The sequence below is a fragment of the Elgaria multicarinata genome, chromosome 7, assembly GCF_023053635.1.
Source record: "Elgaria multicarinata webbii isolate HBS135686 ecotype San Diego chromosome 7, rElgMul1.1.pri, whole genome shotgun sequence".
Classification (NCBI taxonomy): domain Eukaryota; kingdom Metazoa; phylum Chordata; class Lepidosauria; order Squamata; family Anguidae; genus Elgaria; species Elgaria multicarinata.
Genome location: NC_086177.1, coordinates 86,061,931 through 86,084,371, shown reverse-complemented (window position 1 = coordinate 86,084,371; position 22,441 = coordinate 86,061,931). Strand labels below are relative to the sequence as shown.

Genomic DNA, 22,441 nt, shown 5'->3' with positions numbered 1-22,441 from the left:
TGTTCTCCGCCTCGATCAGAATGGAGAGGCGGGTAAGATTTATTATTATTGTTGTTGTTGTTGTTGTTGTTGTTGTTGTTGTTGTTGTTGTTAGTGTAGTTCAGGTCAGAGGATGCTTTCAAATAGAGGAGTGACCCCCTGACAACACTTCAAACAGAGGATCGTCCTGGGATTGAACCTGGATCCTTCTCCATTCAAAGCATGTGCTCTACCACTAAGCTAACTGACTCTGGGAGTTATGCCCAACCCCAAGCTTAAGAAACCGGCCACAACTGTTCTACATAATTGCTTTCTCTATAAAACTGTTGCTCAATTACTCTCCTACAAATTCTCAGCGCTGGCTTGTTTAGAATCCATAGACGCATTATGAGAGTGTTCCAGACCAGAAAAACGTCATGTTCCCTCATTCTCATTTTGACAGAAACCATTTTTGTTTTGTTTTGTTATGGCCTTTGAACTAGCCCTAGCTCTGCCATTATCATTTCGCTCCTGTGCTTTTCTGAGTGAAATATACAAATTTACTTTTCGGTTTGAACTCCTCTCATAATTTTCTCTTTGTCTCATTGACACAGAAGTCGTCTAGCCCCAGGCTATGTGGCATGTATATTTATTTATTTATATAAAATACTTCTATGGCATCTTTGAGTGCAGGAGCCCTCCAAGGCGGCTTACAACTAAAACATGTATATAATAAAATTCATATTAAAAAACACTGATGCTGTAATAAAAACAGCAAAACAACGAACACCAGCATAAGTCAGAACCTACAACACAGTTACAGCTATAACCAAAGTCATAGGCATGTACAAGGGATGTGCTAGGTGTGCCAAGGCACACCCTAATGTCTCAAGCAATAAGTGCTGAATTGAGGGGGCACTGAGTAGGGAACCAGAAGAGGATCCAGATGCAGCAGAAATGGTCCTCCAGCTGTCCTCCGGTTGCTTCGCTATTGCTGCCCCTGACAGTGCGCCATTGCTCCCAGCAGAGGGGTGAAAAGAAATCACTCTGCCGGAAGCTTCTTTGCCAGGAGCCATGCTTGAAAGAGGCTGATGATGAGAGGCTGGTAAATCCAATCCCAATCCCACTTTTACATTACATTACAAAAACATGTGCAGGGGAGCAGCAGAAAGTGTTTGGAGGGGAATATATTTTCAAATGGAGAAACAGTCACTTTAAATGTTTGCACTTGCAGGAGGAAGATGACAGGAAACCCATGTGTCTCATTGTGAAGGTTTGAGGCTTACAGAAGAAACTAAAAAGGTCAGGCCTTAGAGGCCTGGGTTTATTCTGTTGGGAGGGGGTATCCCTGAGAGGAGTAGTTACATGTCCTAGTTAAGTTTCATTTCTTCAACATTCAAATAGTACTTTCTGTTTTGGGGGAAGAGGGTGTAAAAGAGAGTAGATAGACAGCCAGAGAGAGCAGGAAAGGATGAGAGCATGAGGAAGAAGCAGCTGGAAAAACCTAATGCAGCTAGGGTCAGGACTTGCATTTTTGCATCTTTTAATTTCTCTTAATGCCTTGTATCAATCAGCTCTACTGAGTAAATACCTTTATTTGAAAGTTGCTTGTTTTAATATACTAGTAAACTGTGGTGTATCTGTTGTGTCACACACGAGTCTACAGTCTAACCCCCCCCCCACACACACACATTATTGGGAAGGGGATGGTAAGGAAGGTGGGACTCTTAAGAAGGCAAAAGATCCTTAATAAGTTGCTCAGGGGTTCCAGGTCAGAGGTGGAAACTTGACACTTGTACTTCCTGTTCCCTGTACATATTTGTAACAGACAAAATATATATATTTGTAACAGATCCAAAGGGAGAGGTGGGTAAAAAATAAATAAATATTATATTATTATTATTATTATTATTATTATTATTATTATTATTATTATTATTATTGAGGACTTGACTACATCTCCATTTGGGACACTGTATGAACCTTGAATCCAGATGTTCAAAATAAGCACAGACAGGAAATAAATAATTTCTACTTTCTCTTCCCATAATATCCAAAATCTTAAATTATGCAAGTCTGAGATACATAATTGGCTAAGATCAGGACTAATGTATATGAAAGAATTTCCTATGTAGATCTTACTTCCTATAGGAAACCTGCATATACACTACTGCATATAACGAAATCTGTTTGACCATGTGTGCACATCTTGAAAAGCTATAGCTCAGTTTCTACAGTTTAATCATATGTAATTGTATAAATCCACTCTCATGTTAGTGGACATACACCAGTCAGATTAGAAAGAAAGATTAACAGTCTGAATAGATAACTTTGCAGACACAGGACCCATCTTTCATTTCAAAAAAGTTGCTATGGAAACAGCAGCAGGAACATGTTGTATGGCCTGTACAAGCACATGTGGGTTCTCTTTGTTTTCAAGACAATCCTGATCTCTCTAATCATTGTCCATTCTGCCTAGGAAGCACTAATGCCAATGTAACCAATTCCCTAAAACTGCAAGACACACTTAAAAGATTACGTTTTCATGAAACATCTCCAAATGGGATATGGAGCCAAACAGGATAAGACATACAGCCACATATGGCCTTTCCTTAACTTTTTTTTTTTTTTAAAGTCAAAAACAGCTTCAGGAGACTGTGGGCATGGCTAGACAAGGGGGGTGGAGGGGGACGACCTCATGATACAATGATCACGAGATCCTCCCCCTCAGTCTACATGTGGAGCATGATATCCGGGAGAAAGAGGATGTTGCGCCCACCATGTTTTTTAGTTTTTGAATCAAAGAAGAGCGCAGGAGTGCTCCTGTGCAAATGTAAATATATGCTCCCCCACCCCACCCCCGATGGGCATGGAGCTCCTAAGGAGCTCTGTGGCCCGTGCCCAGTTTCTGGCTCCTCGCGGTTACTCATGAGGAGCCGGGATGAAACCAGGACAGCCGGCCACACGTCCCACGGTCTTGGGATCATCCCAAGACCATGGGAAAAGTCAGGATAGAAGGATAGGGCGATATCCTGAGGAAGGGATCCCTCCCTGCTCCCAGGATCCCCTGTGTGTCATGTGGATGCACAGGGACGATCCCTGCGATATCGCCCCATCTAGCCATGCCCTGTAAGTTTATGTAAAGGAAAGGCAAGAGGGGAGGAAGGTCTATCTCCTTCTCTGGCTTGTTTTTCTGCTACATTCCTTCAGCTGCTTTTCTCCCTGTGTTTGTTTGGTGTTTGTGTTTGTGTGTGTGTGTGTGAAGATATAGGTTTTAAGTGATTGTATTCCTCTGGAGAAAATGCTTCCGTTCCATTCTTCACTATCCTGACTCTAAGCTCCCTCCCTATAGTTTTCTGCCACTAAGGCCGTGATTACACCAGCCATTTATTCCAGGATAATATCAAAGTTGTCCCTATCGGGCCACATGTGATCTTGGGTCGACCCCTCAGTTACTCAGGAATTTTGCTGACTGCTGTCACAGATTTCTTGTCTCTCTCACTACAGTCCTGAAGTCCGCGGCTGGTGTGCCCCCCTTCGCGAAGCTGTTGCTGTTTGGTGCGAGCTCCTGGTCCAACAAACAGCCAACCCACTGTCAGGGGCATGTGCATGGGTACTAAGTGTTGTTGTTTTTAAAACAAATATTATCTCTGTGCAGAAGCACATTTTAAACACAGTACCTATCCCCCTTGTGTTGCTATGCATCTACGCTGGTGCGCATCTCTCAGAAATTAATAAAAAAAATTCTGTGCCCTGTATTTATTATTTATTTATTTATTACATTTTTATAGCGCCCAATAGCTGAAGCTCTCTGCCTAGATTCCGTGCCCCGTAGTATTATTATTATTATTATTATTATTATTATTATTATTATTATTATTATTATTATTGAGGGCCTTCTCTGCTGTGACAGCCCGGCTGTGGAATGAGCTCCCTAAGGAGGTTCACTTGGCACCTACATTATATGCTTTTAGATGCCAGGTGAAGACCTTTTTATTCTCCCAGTAGTTTAACTGTCTATAAATAAATTTTAACTTGGTGTTTTAAATTTGTAATTTTGCATTGCTGCTGTTTTTATCTGGTTGAGCTTTTATATTGTATTTTATATTATGGTTTTATACTGTTGTTTTATACTTTGAATGTTTTTAATTTTTGTGAACCGCCCAGAGAGCTCCGGCTATTGGGCGGTATAGAAATGTAATAAATAAATAAATAAATATTATTATTTATTTATTACATTTTTATACTGCCCAATAGCCGTACCCATCTGCCTAGTCCCGCCCACTTCTGCTGATACACATTCGGAACCACTGCCATAGGGCACACGTTCTGCTGCAACAGCTCTCTTTTACTTGCAGAAAACATCGGTGGCAAGTACCCCGTGAACGCCAATCGTGGAAGCTGAGAACAATCGCAATTATCCTTCCTCTGTTGCAAATGGGCTGTAGGTGTAGATTAGCCCTAAGTCAGAAAAGACTATTTGTGAGCTGAAGTAGCAAAAGAAAGGATATGAATAAGATTGGCCCTACCATTAGGCAGAGTGAGGAGACTGCCTCAGGTGGCAGCTGAGGTGTTTCCCCTACCTCCCAAGCTATTCTTCTCTATTGAAGGACAGAGCTGTGTGGGCCTCTCCTATAGCCTTTAAACTAGCCTGTTGCCCTCACATGTGGTGGACAATGCTATCTTGTTGAAGTAGGATACAACTGCTAATCCAGTCAGCTTCTGTACATGGAATGGGGAGGCGCCATCTTGTATTTCACAGGCAGGAAAATGTCTTGGACATAAGCCAAGCATAGGAATGGGCAAACATGCAATGTTTTCAGCTTGTTGAGGTTCTCCGAATTCCTCCTTCAAGCTTAGTTCACCTCATTCACATTCCAAATGCACACATCTTTTTCTTAAAAACAAAACGAAATATCAGGGGAAACGCGCATTTTCAATGAGGAAAAATTAGGTTTGGTTTTTTTAAAAATTGTGCATCCAAAATATGCACTTTCCCTCGTAGGCTAAAGCATGAAAATGTGGATTGGGTGGGGGGTGGGGGATGCACATTTGCAAAAGTGAACGCAAGTTTGGGAACTTCCAAAAACTTCCCGAGAATTGTGGTTCTGCTCGTGATCGAGGTTGTGTACAGGCCATGTTCGCAATCCGGAACAATCATGTTGTGATCAGGAACAAAATTCTCGAACAGTCACATCTGAAGACAAGCCAAAGGAATTCTAGTGGCCCCAATAATTAAGGAGAGACTGCATCCCTAGCTATTTTGTACATGTTAAAACTGAACATAGATTGTGATATGTTTGGATAGTCTCTCCCTTGACCTAGTTGCCAAGAAATGGGCCTCTAAAGATACATACTATCATTCCAGCAGCCATTAATCTCCTGAACTGTCACCCTTGAAATAAAGATCCTATCTCTGTAATTAAGGAATTGGAACTGCAGCCCAGATTCAGAACATGGTTTCTTCTGACCTCCCCGAAAGCAAGGGTGGTAAAGGGAAAGGGAACATCTGGCCAAGTCTGTAAGCAATATGAGGAATGCGGTTTGAATAAGAATTAAAAGGCGGGGAGGAGGCCACACTGCTGACTTTTGCACAGGCAGCATTCAGCAGTGCCTTGGCTATTTCCAAAAGAACTCACTGCTCCCACAGGACTCCATTTGGACGAGAGAGAAGCTGAGTGGCCAGCTTGAACTCAGAAAGAAGTGTAGCTCCCCGAACAAACAACATCAAGAAGTTGAACACACGGCTCTGCAGCACAATGAGCATTACGTAAATTTGCTGGACCCTCCGAGATGTGCTCTGATGCAGGACATCTGCTTTCCCCTTTAGAGAATGTACTCTTCAAGGAATTGGCACTACCACCCTCCCGTAATATGGGGGAAAACGATGGGCTTCCCAGCAATAGGCACAGCACGCCAAACTCAAAGGATGCTTTCTTCGGACCTCCCCTGTGATACTGTGCCGACATCTCAAAGGAGGGTGGTCAAAGGAACACACACCTGGGCTCAGGCAGCACAAGGAATGTGGCTGGAATGAGGGCAAAGGAAAAGAAACCCTATAATGGCTTGAATACAGAAGGCGGGCTAGTGTCCTTTATACTTTCCATCCAGCCTTTGAATCTGAGGGAGAGCAAAATGAGGTTGCCGAGTAAATCTTAATCTCTCACACATTCTTATATATCCCTTATATATCCCTTCCATATATATCCCTTATATATCCCTTCCATACACAGAGAGAGCCATCTCTCTCATGAGGCACCTTTGCTTCAGGTGGCAGATGGGGTGGAGCAGCAGATGATCATCTCCTATGCTCAGGAACACCTTCTTGTTGCTGCCCCCATTTCAATCGCTGCCCCCACCACCTGGGAGATCTGAGCTGGCCTCCTACATGACTCAGCCGTCAGAGCATTACCACTGCTGGTTTGCTGGAGCAAGAAAAATGGGTTTAAAAATCCGCTGCTTTTGCCACTGCAGCAAAGCAACGACGATGGCACACCTCAATTCCGATTCTGAACTCACTTTGTCCCCATTTTTTATTTATTTATTACATTTATACCCTGCCTTTTTTCCCCGAAGGAACAAAGGCGGCGTACATAATCCTACTTCTCTCCATTTTATCCTCACAACAACAACCCTGCAGGGTAGGTTGGGATGAGAGTCTGTGACTGGCCCAATGTCACCCAGTGAGCTTCCATGGCCGAGTGGGGCCTAGAACCCGGATCTCCTGACTCCCAGTCCAACGCTCTAGCCACTACACCACACTGGCTCACATTTCATCAGTGTAGAATTGAATGCATGGAGTGGGGCCATGTCCCCAACCATCATGTGTTCACAGGGCTGGCTGTAGGGGTGTGTGAGTTGGGTGGTCGCCTGGGTGCTGAGCTGAGGGGGGCACTAAACTGAGCTGAAGGGCCCCCAACATCACATCTGCACCAGGCTCCATAAACCTTCTGGGTAGCACTGCGAAGGTGACCATGGGGGTAGGGGCACCAAAGGCACTCCTTGTCCGGGGCTCTATTTATCCTAAAGCTGGCCCTATGTGTTCATCTGAAGCTATGAGCAAAGCTTAGGCACACACAAGTGTACTCATGTAAGGTTTGGATGAACCCTTTGATTTGGGGGAAAGGGAAAGGCCGGTGTGCACAATCCTGTTCCCCACTCCACACAATTCATGTCTGCATGGATGACTGCATGAACAAGGCTTTTCAGACTGCATGTTTGAAATTCTCTTTGACTATTTCAGCAGTTGTCAACATCTGAAGGATCTGGTTATGCATCTTTAAAGGATCTGGTTATGCATCCTCCCGCCGACAAACCCCCCCCCCCCATCTAAAGGGGAGAAACCCAACATCATTAACAATTTTATGGGCTTAAATAGCTGCCTAGGCTTGCACTAGAGCGGCTTTCGTTAAAATGCTTTAGGTAGTTAGGTTAAGTTATTAAAACAACAAATTAGTCATGCAGCATCTGGGCAGAAAACTATCCAATCAGTGGCCAGATCGAGTTGTTCTACTTTCTCCTTGTGGCCCATTAAACTGTAAAGTTATGCAAAGGAACACGGCACTCGTGGATAAATCATTCATAGGTGCAGCTCCCATTCAGTTTGCGAGAGCTGCTAAAGCATGCCAGCACTGTTATTAATGGAGAGAATGTCGGGTAGTAAAAGAGAGATGTGTGAAAGTTTATGTATATTTTTAAAAGAGCCAGGATTTGCTTTTACGTAAGGGTAATTGCTGGAATAAAACATGATTTAGACTAATTAACAGACTGCTAAGAAACAGTAATTCCATTCATTTTCTAATCCCTTTTGAAGAGGTATCTTGCTTTGTGTCTTAATCTCACTGTAGATATTAATATATGCATTTGTTCCAGCTGCTACTTAGATGGGACAAAAACGGGTCACCATTTGGCAGAGGAACAAGACCAAGACTGCTGGTATTCTATCTATTCCTTTTCCATTCCTACGATAAATGTTTTGGCTTTGGAAACCATAATTTGATGTTTCAGATGTGGTACTGTATCATTCACTGGACAGGATGAAATCGCACCAACGCTACTCTACCAGTAACTAACATCTCTGAATTTGCTGCCCCAGTAATTCCAATTCCATTGTCCAGTGCCTAATAGAAAGCCCTGTCTGTCCTCCTGGGTGCTCCTAAATCTCCTGTGAGGGTGCCCCCTTTCTTCTTGTTCAACGGACAGTGACCATTTTCCCACATGGAGCTGCCCCCTCCACTGAAGTGAATGGGGATCTCTGGGTCTGCACTGGAATCTGCCTACCTGCAAGGAATTGCTGAGTTGAGGATCAGTTGTGCAGTGTTCAAGTACGCAGAAGCTGGGACTGAGGTTCCCAGATGAGGCTTTCATTTTGTGCGATCATCCCGCCTCGTTCAGGTAATTTTACAGTGGGGAGGGACAGATGATGTTGTCTCCTATTTGAAACCTCCATGTTTTCCTACTAGTTCTTCTAGCTTTTTTCTTACCAGAAAAAATCCATCAAGGAGGAAAAGACGGAGTAACAGCCCAATGGCTTTTGATTGGTATTAAATGGCTTGGGTCCAGGTTATCTGAAGGAACGCCTCCTCCCATATGTACCTGCCCAGACCCTAAGATCATCCTCAGGGGTCCTTCTCCGTGAGCCCCTTCCAAAGGAAGTGAGGCAGGTGGCTTCCAGGAGGAGGGCCTTCTCTGCTGTGGCACCCCAGTAATGGAATGAGCTCCCTAGAGAGGTTCACCTAGCACCTAGGTTATACTCTTTTCGACGCCAGGTGAAGACCTTCCTATTCTCCCAGTATTTTAACAGTTTATCATCTTAGTCTTTTAACATTGCTGCTCGGTTTTACCCGGGTTGTGCTTTTATATAGTATTTTTTTATTGTGCTTTTATACTGTTTTACACTTTTGTTTGTGTTATGCTTTGATTTGTGTCTGATGGTTTTAACTTTTGTGAACCGCCCAGAGAGCTTTGGCTATTGGGTGGTATAGAAATGCAATAAATAAATAAATAAATAAATACTATAACTAGCTCTCCGTCTGTAAGCACCCACGATCTCAGAGGAGAATGTTTTGCACATTTAAAAAACATATAAACCACATTTCTAATCCAGAAGAGCTCTCTCTCGCTCTCTCTTTCTCTTTCTCTCTCTTTCTCTCTCCCTCTCTGCAAACAATAGCACAAAAATTGATTTAAGAATTTAAGAAAAAGAATAATGTCAAAGATGGAACAGAATGCACTCTGAAGGCTGGTAGGTATTTGGGGGCTGTCTTCACAGTTTCTTCCTGTGACTTGGGTGCAGCACATGACGTTGTGGTCGCACGCTCCCCATCAGCCGCTTCTGCCTGGAAAAGCTGTAGCATCGGAGAGTCCTTTTACTCCATTCCTTTTAGTTAAAGTGGCTCCCAGACGCTTGCTCTGCAATGTGCCCCCATGCCTTTACGTTACATCCTGTGCGTTTCATTGTCTAATGAAGTGTTAACTCCAGAGCTATGCAGCTCCAGAGTAAGGAACAGAGAGTTTCATTACTTTGCCTCTCTGACATACTGTTAGGACTGGTGTAATACATTTTGTAGTGGGGCTTATTTGTGCTGATGGGGTGTTCTCATAGGGAGGCAGTTATGGGTTAATTACTCCCCATTCCTATTCATAAAGCTGTAATGGCAGGGGGACCCTGGAAAGGGGCGGGTACCAAACCTCTCTTCTTGATGACGTTGGTTCTACTCCACATCCCCATTCATAAGTATGTTTCCTCTAGCACTGAAAAGCCGGGTTTTAAGGATGGCTGGCTCCGCCATGTAACATTGACAGAGCAGAGCCGATTTCAGCATACTGCGGAGAAAAAACAACCATGTGTGTTCCTCCCATGATTGTAAAGATGCGGGCTTGGTTTCATCTGGTGTGTTTAAGACGTAGATTGCTCAAATTCATTTCCCAGGGGTTACTTCAAGGCTTTATTTATTCATTTATTTATTTATTTATTTGTTACATTTATATTTATTTTATTTTATTTTATTTTATTTATATCCCAGCTTTCCTCCAAAAAGCAGAAGGCAGAATATATGATCCTCCTCCTGTTCATTTTATCCTCACAACAACCCTGTGAGGTAGGTTAGGCTAAAAATTAATGACTGGCCCAAAGTCACCCAGTGAGTTTTATAGCAGTGTGGAGACTAGAACCCAGGTCTCCTGAGTTCCAGTTCCAACACTCTAACCACTATACCACACTGGCTTTCACCGTGCCAGAGGAGGGGAGGAGAGAGAGATCTTTGCTCCTTGATTCTTCCCACGATTTGCTGGTAAAGGCATGGTGGAGATTGTTGAAAAGAAACACTTTTCCAGCAAGAATTAAAATTCAACCCAGAGAAGGATTCGTGACCAAAATGGTTGCGTGATAGATGAGACATATATTACAAGCTTCTTGTAATTCGTACTTCCAGGCCTAGAAGTATGAGTTTGGTGAATCATTACAGAAGACACAGTTTGGTGTACTAGATTGAGGGCTAAGTGTTCAGATTTTATCAAGCGAGAACTCTCCCACACTAGAGGCCTTCAAGAGGCAGCTGGACAACCATCTGTCAGGGATGTTTTAGGGTGGATTCCTGCATTGAGCAGGGGGTTGGACTCGATGGCCTTGTAGGCCCCTTCCAACTCTGCTATTCTATAATTCTATGATTCTATAAGACAGGGCAAAGAGATTTAGGAACAAGAATTTGGGAAAGACAATGGGGTCACAAATGAGAGGCAATGAATAGCTTGCCGCAAGGCTGTGGTTTGTGGTCTGACCCAGAAATAAACACAGAGAGCAATTAAGGCTTAAGTACTGCCAATTAGTATGACCAATTGGGCGCCTAAGGGTGCAAACCTATGCATGTTTAGACAGAAAAAATCCCACAACTCCTAGCATAGGATTGTGCCCTAAATCATTAACACTATCTGGAAAACGTTTAATCTAGCAAAGGAGCTAGAATCTAGTCTAACATGATGGTTACTTGGTCTGTGTTGAGGAAGACACATGAAATAATACACACAGTAAAAATCTGGTGCATAATTCAAAGATAAATTTTATGAATTTAAAGCTGTTTATGTTGAAGGTATTCATTTTTAGGTACGAAGTAGAGTGTTACTTTTTGAAATACACCCACTCATCATCTGCTGTAGCAGATATTTTAGTGTGGTATTAACTAGTGAAAAATTAGTAGAGGGGCAGTCCGATTTCTTCAGACAAATATCTCTGGCCATATGGCTGGACCTTTAGACAGTTGGAGAACAAGGGGACTTAGAGGATGCAGAACTGGAAAGTTGTCTTCATTTCTGTAGCACCGTCTGGAGGTTTCCATGACCTATCCCGGAAAACACCGCTACCACATCTGTGCCCTGATTTTTTCCTTAAAACTGACATTTTTGCGATACAGTTCTGAGTTTTGGCATCAAATTGCAACTTGGTTTTCGGTTTTTTAAGGGGAAATGGGGGCTTTTTTGCTGCCTTGCCCCTGATCTTTCGTGGCAAATATGATGGTGGTGGCTGGTGGTAGTGGCCAGATTTGGGGTGGGGTGGGCGGCTCCATGAAGCCTATGTGTTGTCCACCTCTGCTCTTGTGGTTCTTTCACTATGTAAAGCAATTGTCTTCTATTTGGATATCCATTGGATTCACATGTAGTGTTCCATCATTTGGTTTTTAACTGCCGCTGGCTCTTACATCGTCCTCCTGAGAGCCAGGCTGTGATTTAAATTTATCACGGGGGCTCTTTGTTTTTTGTATATCTATGGCCATGAACTATGGCAGCCATAATGGGTGTGTGTGTGCACAGCCCTAATATAAAGATACTAAATAAATAAATGTATACATAAGATCAATGTGGCAAAGTATAAATGTGTCAAAGTCAGAGACTCGTCCTATATATACATTATTATTTTTATACCTATCGGTAAAGGTGGGTAGAGAGTTATTATGGAGATTTCCATGAAACGCATACAGCGATCTTACAAACACGATCACATGTGTCTATGATAGGGCTTGTACAGTGTTTACATGAGCACCATAAAGCTACAGTCAACACAGTTGTTTTCTTATTTAGACTTTCAAGACACACAGAAACTTTGGTTTGTGTTCAGTCACAGACCTGAAAAAGAAAGTGTTACATCTGTGAAGAAACAGCACTACAGGCTTCCTTAAAAAAACCAAAACATCTGAAGGATCTGGTTATGCAGTAATTGCAGTGCAAACAGCCAGGGATTAGATAAAGTGATAACACCAGCTATCATTAAAAAAAAAAAAATTAAGAAGCAATGTAATTCCTTGCCCGTTAGATCATTTTTAAGATAAATATTTACCAAGATCCTTGATGAGCGATAATGCTTCCCAGGATATAAATGCTCCGCCACCGTCATCCATGGCTCCCTGCCCCACATCCCAGCTGTCCAGATGTCCGCTCACCAGTACAACCTAAGAAGAAAGGATATTTACATGAAAAGTGAAACCAGAAAGTTCATACTATTGGTTCTTTTTATTCTTCCAGTGTATTTAATTCCTGTAGCATGAACCATGATTATGAAAACATATTCTTTATGGCCAACAATGGCATTGTAATTACAGTTTTGTCCCAACGGAAAGCAATGATATAACTTAATATTCCCGTTCTGATTATCAAGTGCTTGGGCTGATCCCTCTGACACATAACTCTAGGAATATGCCAGTGAAGTTTGTTGCTAGACTTTGAATACCATAGGTTAGGACTAAGGGCCATGGAGGGCTGAAATTACATGGTATACACAAATGCATGTAACACAGCCCAAATGAAAAGCAGCCCTGGGTTGCAGCGGTTTCGAGTGGAGGAGCAGTGTGAGACAAAGTATGCTTGACTCCCCCCACCCCTGGCTGCTTTTCCACTCAAAGTCTCTTCCAGCTGCTCCACCCATGCAGGGTTCTAGAAACATTTTGGCTCTTGTCAAATGCCCAGCTGTTTATTGTCCAGCTAAATATTAGATTTGTTTACTGCTGTTAGAAATCATCAAGAACCAATTCTTTAACGACAAGTTGAGCGGTTTAAAACAGACCAAGTAATGAGTGAAGTATTGGAGGACAGATGTTTATTACCTCTCCCTTATTACCTATTTCAAATTCAGTTCCAACATTTCCATCCAAAACCACTGCTATGAAAATATGGCAGTGCTTTGGTATACCTTATGTACCATAAAGGTATTTTTACACATTGCATAATTCAGATATTTGGTGGCTCCAATACAAATGCCTATGGGAATGCATAGGGTCACCTGTAAACTTACAACACAGCAGGGATCACATAGAGCACCAGGTATATGAACCAACACTTCCACATTTGGGGCTACACATGTGCTGCTGAAATTTGCACAATCAATCTGGCTTGAAAAAACAAACCTGTGGTCACCATGTTCAGATGCTCCGTGTGGAGGCAACAGGTCATATAATTATCAGTTCTGTGTGACACTTACTGGGTTGCAAATCCAGTGCCAGCCCCTCAACGTGAAAGGAGTAGAACTTGTGGGTTTAGAGTTCAGATCTGTTTGGATTACCATAACTCAAGCCAATGTTTCGGTAGGCAAAATTCTAGAGATTTGAACCTGACAATTCCTGATAAACATTACTAATCAAAGAAGAAAATAATATCGGAAAGTCTTCCTGCATATCAAGCTTGTCAACTTTTCCAGCTGATATACTGCAAACCATTGAATCAATTATCTTAACATACTACAGATTGATTTACACAGGCAAGGAATGGCAGTTCAGTGGGAGAGCATCTGCTTTGCATGCAGCAGAAGGTCCCAGGTTTAATCCCTGACATCTCTGGGTAGGGCAGAAAAAACTCCTGCCTGAAACTCTGGAGACCCACTGCCAATCAGTGTCAATAATACTGGGCTAAATGGACTATTGGTCTGAATCAGAATAAGGCAGCTTCATATGTTCCTATGACATTTCCCGGTCTTCCATGTAATGGATATCCACATTCATCTTAGGCCTTAGCTAGACAGGGCTTTATCCCAGGGCAATCCCCGGGATCGTCCCTGTGCGTCCACATGACGCACAGGGGAATCCCGGGATCAGGGAGGGATGATCCCTCCCTTGCCCTGGAATCTCGCCCTCCACTTTATGCCCAGTTTTTCCGCTATCTCGGGCTGAGATTGCGGAACATGTGGACGGGTGTTGCGGTTTGTCCCGGTTCTTTACGGTTCCTTGCGAGGAGCCAGGAGCTGCACATGAGGGGCATGGGGGGGGGAGCTCTGCAGCCATCGGGGGCATGGTAGGGGGAGCGGGGAATTTTTTATTTTTTTAAAAAAGGACTTACCTTTTGCGCATGAGCGCTTGTGCGCTCCTGTCTCTTTAAAAAAAATGGCGGGCACAATACCTCTCCCTCTGAGGTCGTCGCGTGCCGCATGTGAACAGAAGGGAAAATCTCGCAATAAAAATATCATGGGATCTTCACCCCTCCATCACGCTAGACCACTAGGTCTAACTGAGGCCTAAGTCTTCTGAATGGGGTCCCAAAATTGTGAGTAGGGATGGAGGAGAAATTCATTCCATCTGTCTTCAAAATTCTCACTTCTCAGAAATTTGCAATGGAGTTCTCCAATAAAAAAATGCATAGAAAAATGCACATATTAGGGAACATAACTTTGAAAAAGGCATATTAGGAATATTGCTTGCAAAAAACCTGTGTATATTAGGCAAAAATGCATAGAAATGCACGTATTGGGAGAAATGTACACCAAAAGTGCTTATGAATTTTCATACAAATTTTTCTTTTTTAAAATTCTCAACGTTCAGGATGAGCCGAACTTAGGACTAGAGAAATTCACAATGTTGGTGACGAACCCAATTCAAGATTGGTAAAATGGCAAACTGAAAGAAACCAAAATGGACACATTCACCCATTCCGAATAGTGGGCTAGCCCATGTCTGGAACTCTCCAAAGTTAAGGGGCCCAATTTTAGCTGCTCCCTCTCTCATTTAGGGGTGGGTGGGGGCAGGGCTGTTGTTTCAAAACAATGTTCTTTCTACTATTTGGTAATATGATTTTTTTTTTACTTTTTAACTATGAGATTACTATGAGTATTCATAACAGATTGTTATGAGTATTCTGAGAAATAGTAAAGTAATTGATAAATTATAAATGAAAACAATATGACATTGAAGTGTGTCTTGGCCTCCATGGCTAATATTTGCCAAGCTGCTCACATATTCAGCACAAGGTGAACGGGCCGGAATAAAAACAGTGAATGGTGTGTGCTTGACTGGGGGATTGCAGATCCACCAAGGCACATTCTTAAATAGATGAGGCAACTGAAGGAGATGCTAAAAAGCACTGCTGGCATGGCCGTAAATTGGTCAAGTTGTTTTCATCAAACACTGGATTTAGAAATTGCACCTATGCCTGGAAGTGAATTATGGGCTAGTTTATAAGTGGATCAAAAAACTGGAATGTAGACCAGAAGGAATGCCGTCTCTATAGCAGTGAAAGTCTACCCTGCTAATACGGTGTGATGCTGTTCCCTGGCAACCATAGCTATGTGAGAATGTCTGATAGAGAATTACTTTTTTGTTCCTGTGAAAAGACTCGTGTTACAACAGCAGGCAACTTGGAATAAAGAAATGGTGTAATCTGCCTTGGGATTAGAAATTGCTATCATAAAAGTGTAGTCACACCTTTCAGAATGTTACATCCAAGCGGGGTTAAGGTCCAAGCAGACTGGAGGTGGGGAAGACAGAGGAAGCTGCCTTTAACCAGGTCAGAGTATTCATCCATTGAGCCTAGAATTTTCTCCTGTAATTTTCTCCCATCTCTCTAGGGTCTTGTGCAGAGGTCTTTCATGTCACCTGCAATTGGGATTCTTTCTGCTGGCGATGCCAAGGACTGAAACTGGGGATTTCTGCAGGTAAAACAGTAGAGACTGGCAGCTCCAATGTCAGTGGGGCAGATTGGAGCTGCTCCAGGTTTTAGTCGGAACCAGTCAGGACTCTAAAGCAGCTATCCAAGGTGCAGAGCTATCCAAGGTGAGAACCTTGGAGAGCTCCTTTAGAGTTCTGACTGGTTTCGACTGAAACCCGGAGCGGATCCCTGATCCACTGTCCCGGTACTGCTTAAAGGCAAACATTTAGTAGAACACGTTTGTAGAAGGCTGAATTTGAAATGGGATTTGCGGCCAGGAGGTCTTTCATTCTGGTGGGACTGGAGCTGTTTGAGGAAAGGTCAGAGCACAAGGGCGACGAAGAACCGATGGCGATGGATTTAAAAACAAAAGGAAAGCATGTGGATTGTTACGCAAGCAGAGTGTCCTGCGCGATGTTGCACATGGACGCATGTTCACAGAGGGATGCGATAGTGGACTCCGGAGTCGAAGAACAAATGTGCAATGGGAGATTGCTTTGAGAGGAGTTAGGGCATCCTGACTTGAACAAAGAAACACTCCCTTAATGTGGCTGTTCCATATGTGAGTAGGAGGATGAAGAATCCCTCCGACTGTTTTCCTCTTTTTTATTAAATGCAGCTTGTCCTGGTGCGAAGACAGCACATGACTGACAAGTGCTTGATAATCGTCATAGCGCCGGCCTGCTGCCAGGAAATTGAATTAGTCACTGTGCATTTGAAACGTACCCAGCATTTAATTTCTCTTCTGCTATTATCCTCGATAAGGTTTCGGAGGCAGAAAGGCTGTCATTTAGCTGTGAATCTGTAGTAAACCCCAGGCTCACATGGCTATGTTGCTTGGAAATAGCCCTAATCCTTAAATACCCTTCTTTAACAGGCAAAAGATGAGTCCGTATACACATGTTGGCAGTTCCTTGGTATATTAAATATAAATAAAATGTAAGCTGGGATTGGATGAGCTGCAATGCCTTTTTCAGATCATATTTATTTGGATATATACTCCCACCGAAAGGTATCTGGAGTAACGTTTGCTTTGAACAGCATCCACTGCCTTTATTCCTAAGGTGCAGACAGGCAATCCCAAAGCCACTCTTTTGGAAGAGGCAGGGCCACCCCAAGACAATTTGATACCTAAGGAAAGGGACAAGATGGCACCCCACCCCACTCCCATTCCACAGGAAGAAGCCAGCCAGACTGCCACTTGGAGCTTATTTTTTTATTTGTGATACTTATATATCACTGAATATAATAACCCTCAGTGGTTCACAATAACTACTAAAATACATTTAAATACAATATTAGAAAGTCATCATTAAAAACACAGAGCACCTTGGATAACTCCTTCAGAGTTCTGACTGAAACCCGGACCAGATTCACCACCCTACTGACATAAGAGCCACCAGCCTCTACTGGCTGGTGGTTTCCTCATCATGTTCTCTTTCCTGTTCACGAAGGGCTATCTTGCTGTGGGTGGTGGGGATGTATTGTTTCCACCTCTTCACTTTGAAAATCCAGCTGGATGGCAGCCTGCTGCAGCCTTCCCCAACCTGGTGCCCTCCAGATGTGTTGGAGTGCAATGCTCATTATCCCCAGTCAGCATGCTGGGAGTTGCAGTCCAACACACCTGGAGGACACCAGGTTGGGGAAGGCTGCCTTACTGCATGAGAAGGCAAGTACATCGTCACCCAAAATTAAAGTATGTGCAAGTTACAAAAGGGCCAAGCTACACCTGAGGAGAACTCCACAACTACCAGTCCCCATTTTGTTTGATTTAAAGAAAATAGCAGCCATAGCATCCCCTCCCAAATCTGGATCAGGACCATTGCAGGTGGATGGGGGAGAAATGATGTATCGCTTTGCACCTGCCACAGTGCCAGTCCGGAATCTCTGTTGTAAATAGCATCCCACGTTGCTATTTACATTAGAAGAAAGCTCTCATTGGCATCAAGAGAAGCTTTCCTTCTGATGCAAGCAGCAACTTGTGCATGTGTGGGTGGGGGGGGGGGGAGAGGAGGGAATCCATGTTTTCCTCCCAAACACTGTAGCTGATATTTGCTTAAAGACAGAACAATCACACCACTGCAGGTTGTATGGTATTAGTCTTAGTAGTTGTAGTATTTATTACATTTATAAATATATGTAATTTCCTCTTGCAAGGAACCCAAGGCGGCTTACATGGTCCTCCTTCATTCTATATTATTCTCACAACAACTGTGTAAAGTCAGGGAGGCTGAGAGTCAGTAACAGCTCAAAGTCACCATGTGGGGACTAGAACCCGGGTTCCCAGTCCAACACTCTAACGACTACACCACACTGTCTCTCTCAATTTGTATCATGTTTTGCTTATTGGATTTCACCAGAACTGCATAGGGACTGTTTAGGTGAACCAAGGCGGCCCAATGGTGGCCATCTGCTAGTGGAATAGAACCCTCTCCTGGGTCTTCACGACCCCCCATTATCTGCTCCAGAGGGTTGAGGGACCCTCTAGAGAAGATTTGGGATGACCATTGGGGCTGCAGTGGTGAGGAGAGCAAGGGGAAGTACTGTTGCATAAGTAGCTCATAAAAGTCATGCTCTGATTGCACACAGATTTACAAGGATTTTGTTTCAGTTCACAAATCACTTGAAAATGTCCCGGATGCAACCCCAAATATGAATATGAACCGGAACACATGTTCTCAAAAAAAAAAAAAAAAAAAAGTATGCAAATTCCTGAACTTGTGTTTGCATCCAAAAAATGCACACTTCTAAAAATCCACACTTTCACAAGTGCACACTTTTGAAAAATGCACTCTCTCCCCGTTTGAATGAACTGAAAAAAGCAGGCAGCAAACAAGAACAGGAGCAAGCTGAACTGAGCTTTGAAATGACGTTTGGAGAATTTCGTTGTGCTTGAGCATCCCTGGCTCTCCCATCCCTAATTGCACAAAGTGCAGCAGCACCAATGTGGCAGTGCGGGAGCATACAAAACACATCTTTGCATGAGTGCAGTTTAGCTATACTACGGTGACCATTAGAAAAGGAGGACAGGGCTCCTGTATCTTTAACGTTTGCATAGAAAAGGGAATTTCAGCAGGTGTCATTTGTATATATGGAGAACCTGGTGAAATTCCCTCTTCATCACAACAGTTAAAGCTGCAGGAACTATCCTAGAGTGACCAGATTTAAAAGAGGGCAGGGCAACTGCAGCTTTAACTGTTGTGATGAAGAGGGAATTTCACCAGGTTCTCCATATATACAAATGACACCTGCTGAAATTCCCTTGTCTATGCAACTGTTAAAGATACAGGAGCCCTGTCCTCCTTTTCTAATGGTCACCCTAGCTATACACCAGCAACTGCCTTGAGCCTTCAAGGTACTCTCCCAAAGTTATTACCTTGAGTTGTTTTTGGTTTTGCTCCCCAGGTTTCTTTTCCAACAGCAACATTTGAGAACTTGAGCACAAGTCTCTTTTTCTCTTTCCTTTAAAATGCTTCCCGGTTTAAAAAAGAGGAGCTAACCTGGGCACCATAACACTTTAAAATTGAGAAAATATGGACAATATACTTTGGAAGGGCAAGAGGTTTGAAAGCCTGATGTACAAAAAGTTAGATCGCAAGACTTTAGGTTGCAAAGAGTACTCAGTTACCATTTCATCCATCTTCTTCTCATTTTTATTATCTTTATTCCAAGTTGCTTATCGGTTAACAGCATCTAATTAGTGCCATTTATCATTAATTTATTGCTAATATATTTTATGAAGTTAGCTGGGGGGAAAAGATGTGTTCCCCAACAGTGAACCTGAAAATATAGTGGAAATATTAGGATGGGGAAACACATGTCACAAACATTACTTTCCCCCCACTCCAGCTAACTTTATTAAATTTGGAGGTTGAGGATGTGACAGATATGGGTATATTGATGCATAGGTACAATTACTGAAATAAAGGGTTTTTTAAGGAAATAATTAAAACCTCTAATCCCAGAAGGAGGAAGCATATATGGAAGAATAAAATTCTGCCTTCTCTCTCTCTCTCTCTGTCTCTCTCTGTCTCTCTGTGTGTGTATAAGTGCCATTGGGACAAATATTTTTGTTGTTGTTGCAACCTGAGTTCTTAATTGTAATCAGTTTTGCTCATGCTAGATTCTTATGCTGGATTTTGTTTCTTATGTTTAGGCTGCAATCCTAAACACACTGGACTGGATCCAGGATTTGCCTTCTGTGGATGGAAGAGTTATGCCCATGGAAGGTGACCCCCCCTGATTTTTGGGGATCCCCTCTCCCCCAGCACACGTACCACAGCTCACCCCATTCAGTGGGGTCTCCCAACCTTCTGTGCAGCATTTTCAGGAAACTGGAGGGACAGGAATCACTTCCACCAGCCCAGTTCAATGTATATCTGGATCCAACCCCAATTATTCAGAAGTAACTTTCTAGTAGGGAACTTTGAACATAATGGGACAGTTTCCTGAATAAGAGTGGATAGGGTTGTATTGTCAGGCTGCAATCCTATGTGCATTTACTTGGAGTAAAATCCAATTAATACAGATGGACTTACTTTTGAGTATACATGCATAGGATCAGGCTGGAAGTGTGATACATTTGACACTTGGGCAGGTCTGTCAGGATCCCAGAAGTGTGTTTTTTTTTTGTATTGTTTTGCTGTAGGTATTAAAATAGACCTCATTTAAAAACACTTTCACCATATTTGACTAAATTGGTTAAGAAAATTTGGCTGGTTATTTGAGGCCCACTGCTAATGCCCATAAAATCTATTATTATTATTATTATTATTATTATTATTATTATTATTATTATTATTATTTATGGGAAACTTGACTTTGAAGGTTAAAATGAAGAATTTTTGTAAAACTATGTTCTAACCCTCTTTCCCCGCTGCCACCGTTAGAGGGGTACATTAAAAAAAGTTGGATGTTTAGACTGGGTTACTGGCAGCAGAGAAATCTTACTGGCCTGTATGCTAATATACTTTCTCCCTATCATCCAATGACCATCCAGGTGCGTTTTTATCTTCCCAATTTTTTTCTTCCTCAGTTTTTAGCCTTCTGTGTAAGGCAATGTTGTATACCAGCTGCTGTTATACTCACTGACTTGCTTCCTCATAAAACATGTTCAAACAAGCTGAACGGTACTGTCACATCCTCTTTGTACTGTGGTCCGAATAATCACACTTCTGTACGGATCTCTTGTTAACAATACTCATTTTCAAAGAATGTTGTTGCTTTGTCTGGAGAGTCTTTACGGCTTACCAAATAATCTAACCTCCTTGTAAAAAAGAAAACAACTGATTAAGCTTTTTAATCTGCCCTGTTGCCAATACATCCAGCCCTCTTTTATGCAAGCCGGGCAAGAAATCAACAGGAAATGTGGAAGAGCAATGCTGGGTGGACTGTGATGTATCTAGGGATGTTGCTTGAATCCAGTGACCGTCCTACGAAAGGACCAGCGTTTTTAAGGATACGTGACCATCACTTGAAAAGCCTCAAAGGGCATTTTCAAGCCAATGATCTGCACTTGCAAATGCTACAATTTCATGCTACCTTTCCCCCTGTTTCCCAAGCCAAAAGAGCCTTATCATGGAGAAGAGGGAAGGAGCAGCAATTACCAGCAGTCTCCATCAGCACAGTGTCAACTGGTGCCTCGTGAACCCCAACAAGAAATCATGCTCTGTGCATCATTCCTAGTCCATGAGTGCACCGTTTTTAGCCAGTGAGGGGACTCCTGTGTCTTCTCGTGCGTTCAGTCAGTAATCCATTACCCACTCCCCTTCTTGCAAGGTAAGGCGCTTCCCCTCCTTTTTTCTAACTTGGAGAAGGTGGAAGGGTAAGGAGGAGAGTTGGGTGCGTGGAAGTTCCAACTAAAAAGAAGTTCTTGGGTGCTTATCTTGAACTGGGGTGACTTTACGTCAAGCAGCAATTCGCACATATCCAATGAACCTCATCTGAATAATGACCGCATCACTTTTCATTGAGAAGACCGTCAAGTTATGGAAAAGCAGCTCGTTGGTAGTTTTGTAGCTTCAGAAGTATGCAGTTCCTGAACAAACCATAAAATAATGATCCCCAGGAAGTTGCTGGGAGGTGGGGAACACAGTTGTTTCTTCTGAGGCAGGACCAACTTGCTCCTTTAGGGCTTGAAAAACTCTGATGCTTACGCAATTGATATAAAGAAAAATGTAGAATTGTTAAATCAGATTGTAACTTTTGGATAGGGGGGCTGTCGGATGCCCCCCAGGCCTAGCATCATTGGGCAGAATGATGCTAGGGTGTGTGGATGTGCCTCCTGATTGCATTTGATCTCAGGCTGAAGCGTGGGTGGAACTCCTCCAATTAGCGCCTCAGCCAGGGATCTGAGAATAAAATTGCTGGAATCATACTGCCTTTATACAAATATATGGTGTGACCGTACTTAGAATACTGTGTACAGTTCTGGTCTGCGCACCTAAAAAATTTAAAATAATAATAATAATAATAATAATATTAGATTTTATGGGCATTAGCAGTGGGCCTCAAATAACCAGCCAAATTTTCTTAACCAATTTAGTCAAATATGGTGAAAGTGTTTTTAAATGAGGTCTATTTTAAT

General features: G+C 42.7%; 1 protein-coding gene across 1 annotated transcript in view; it reads right to left on the bottom strand.

The window, feature by feature from the left end:
• The window catches only part of CPQ (carboxypeptidase Q), a 216,888-nt gene that overhangs the window by 85,015 nt on the left and 109,432 nt on the right, over positions 1–22,441 (bottom strand). The window contains exon 5 of the mRNA XM_063130980.1: positions 12,287–12,398. Within this exon, the coding sequence (XP_062987050.1) occupies positions 12,287–12,398 (112 nt within the window). The remainder of the gene's footprint in view (positions 1–12,286; positions 12,399–22,441) is intronic.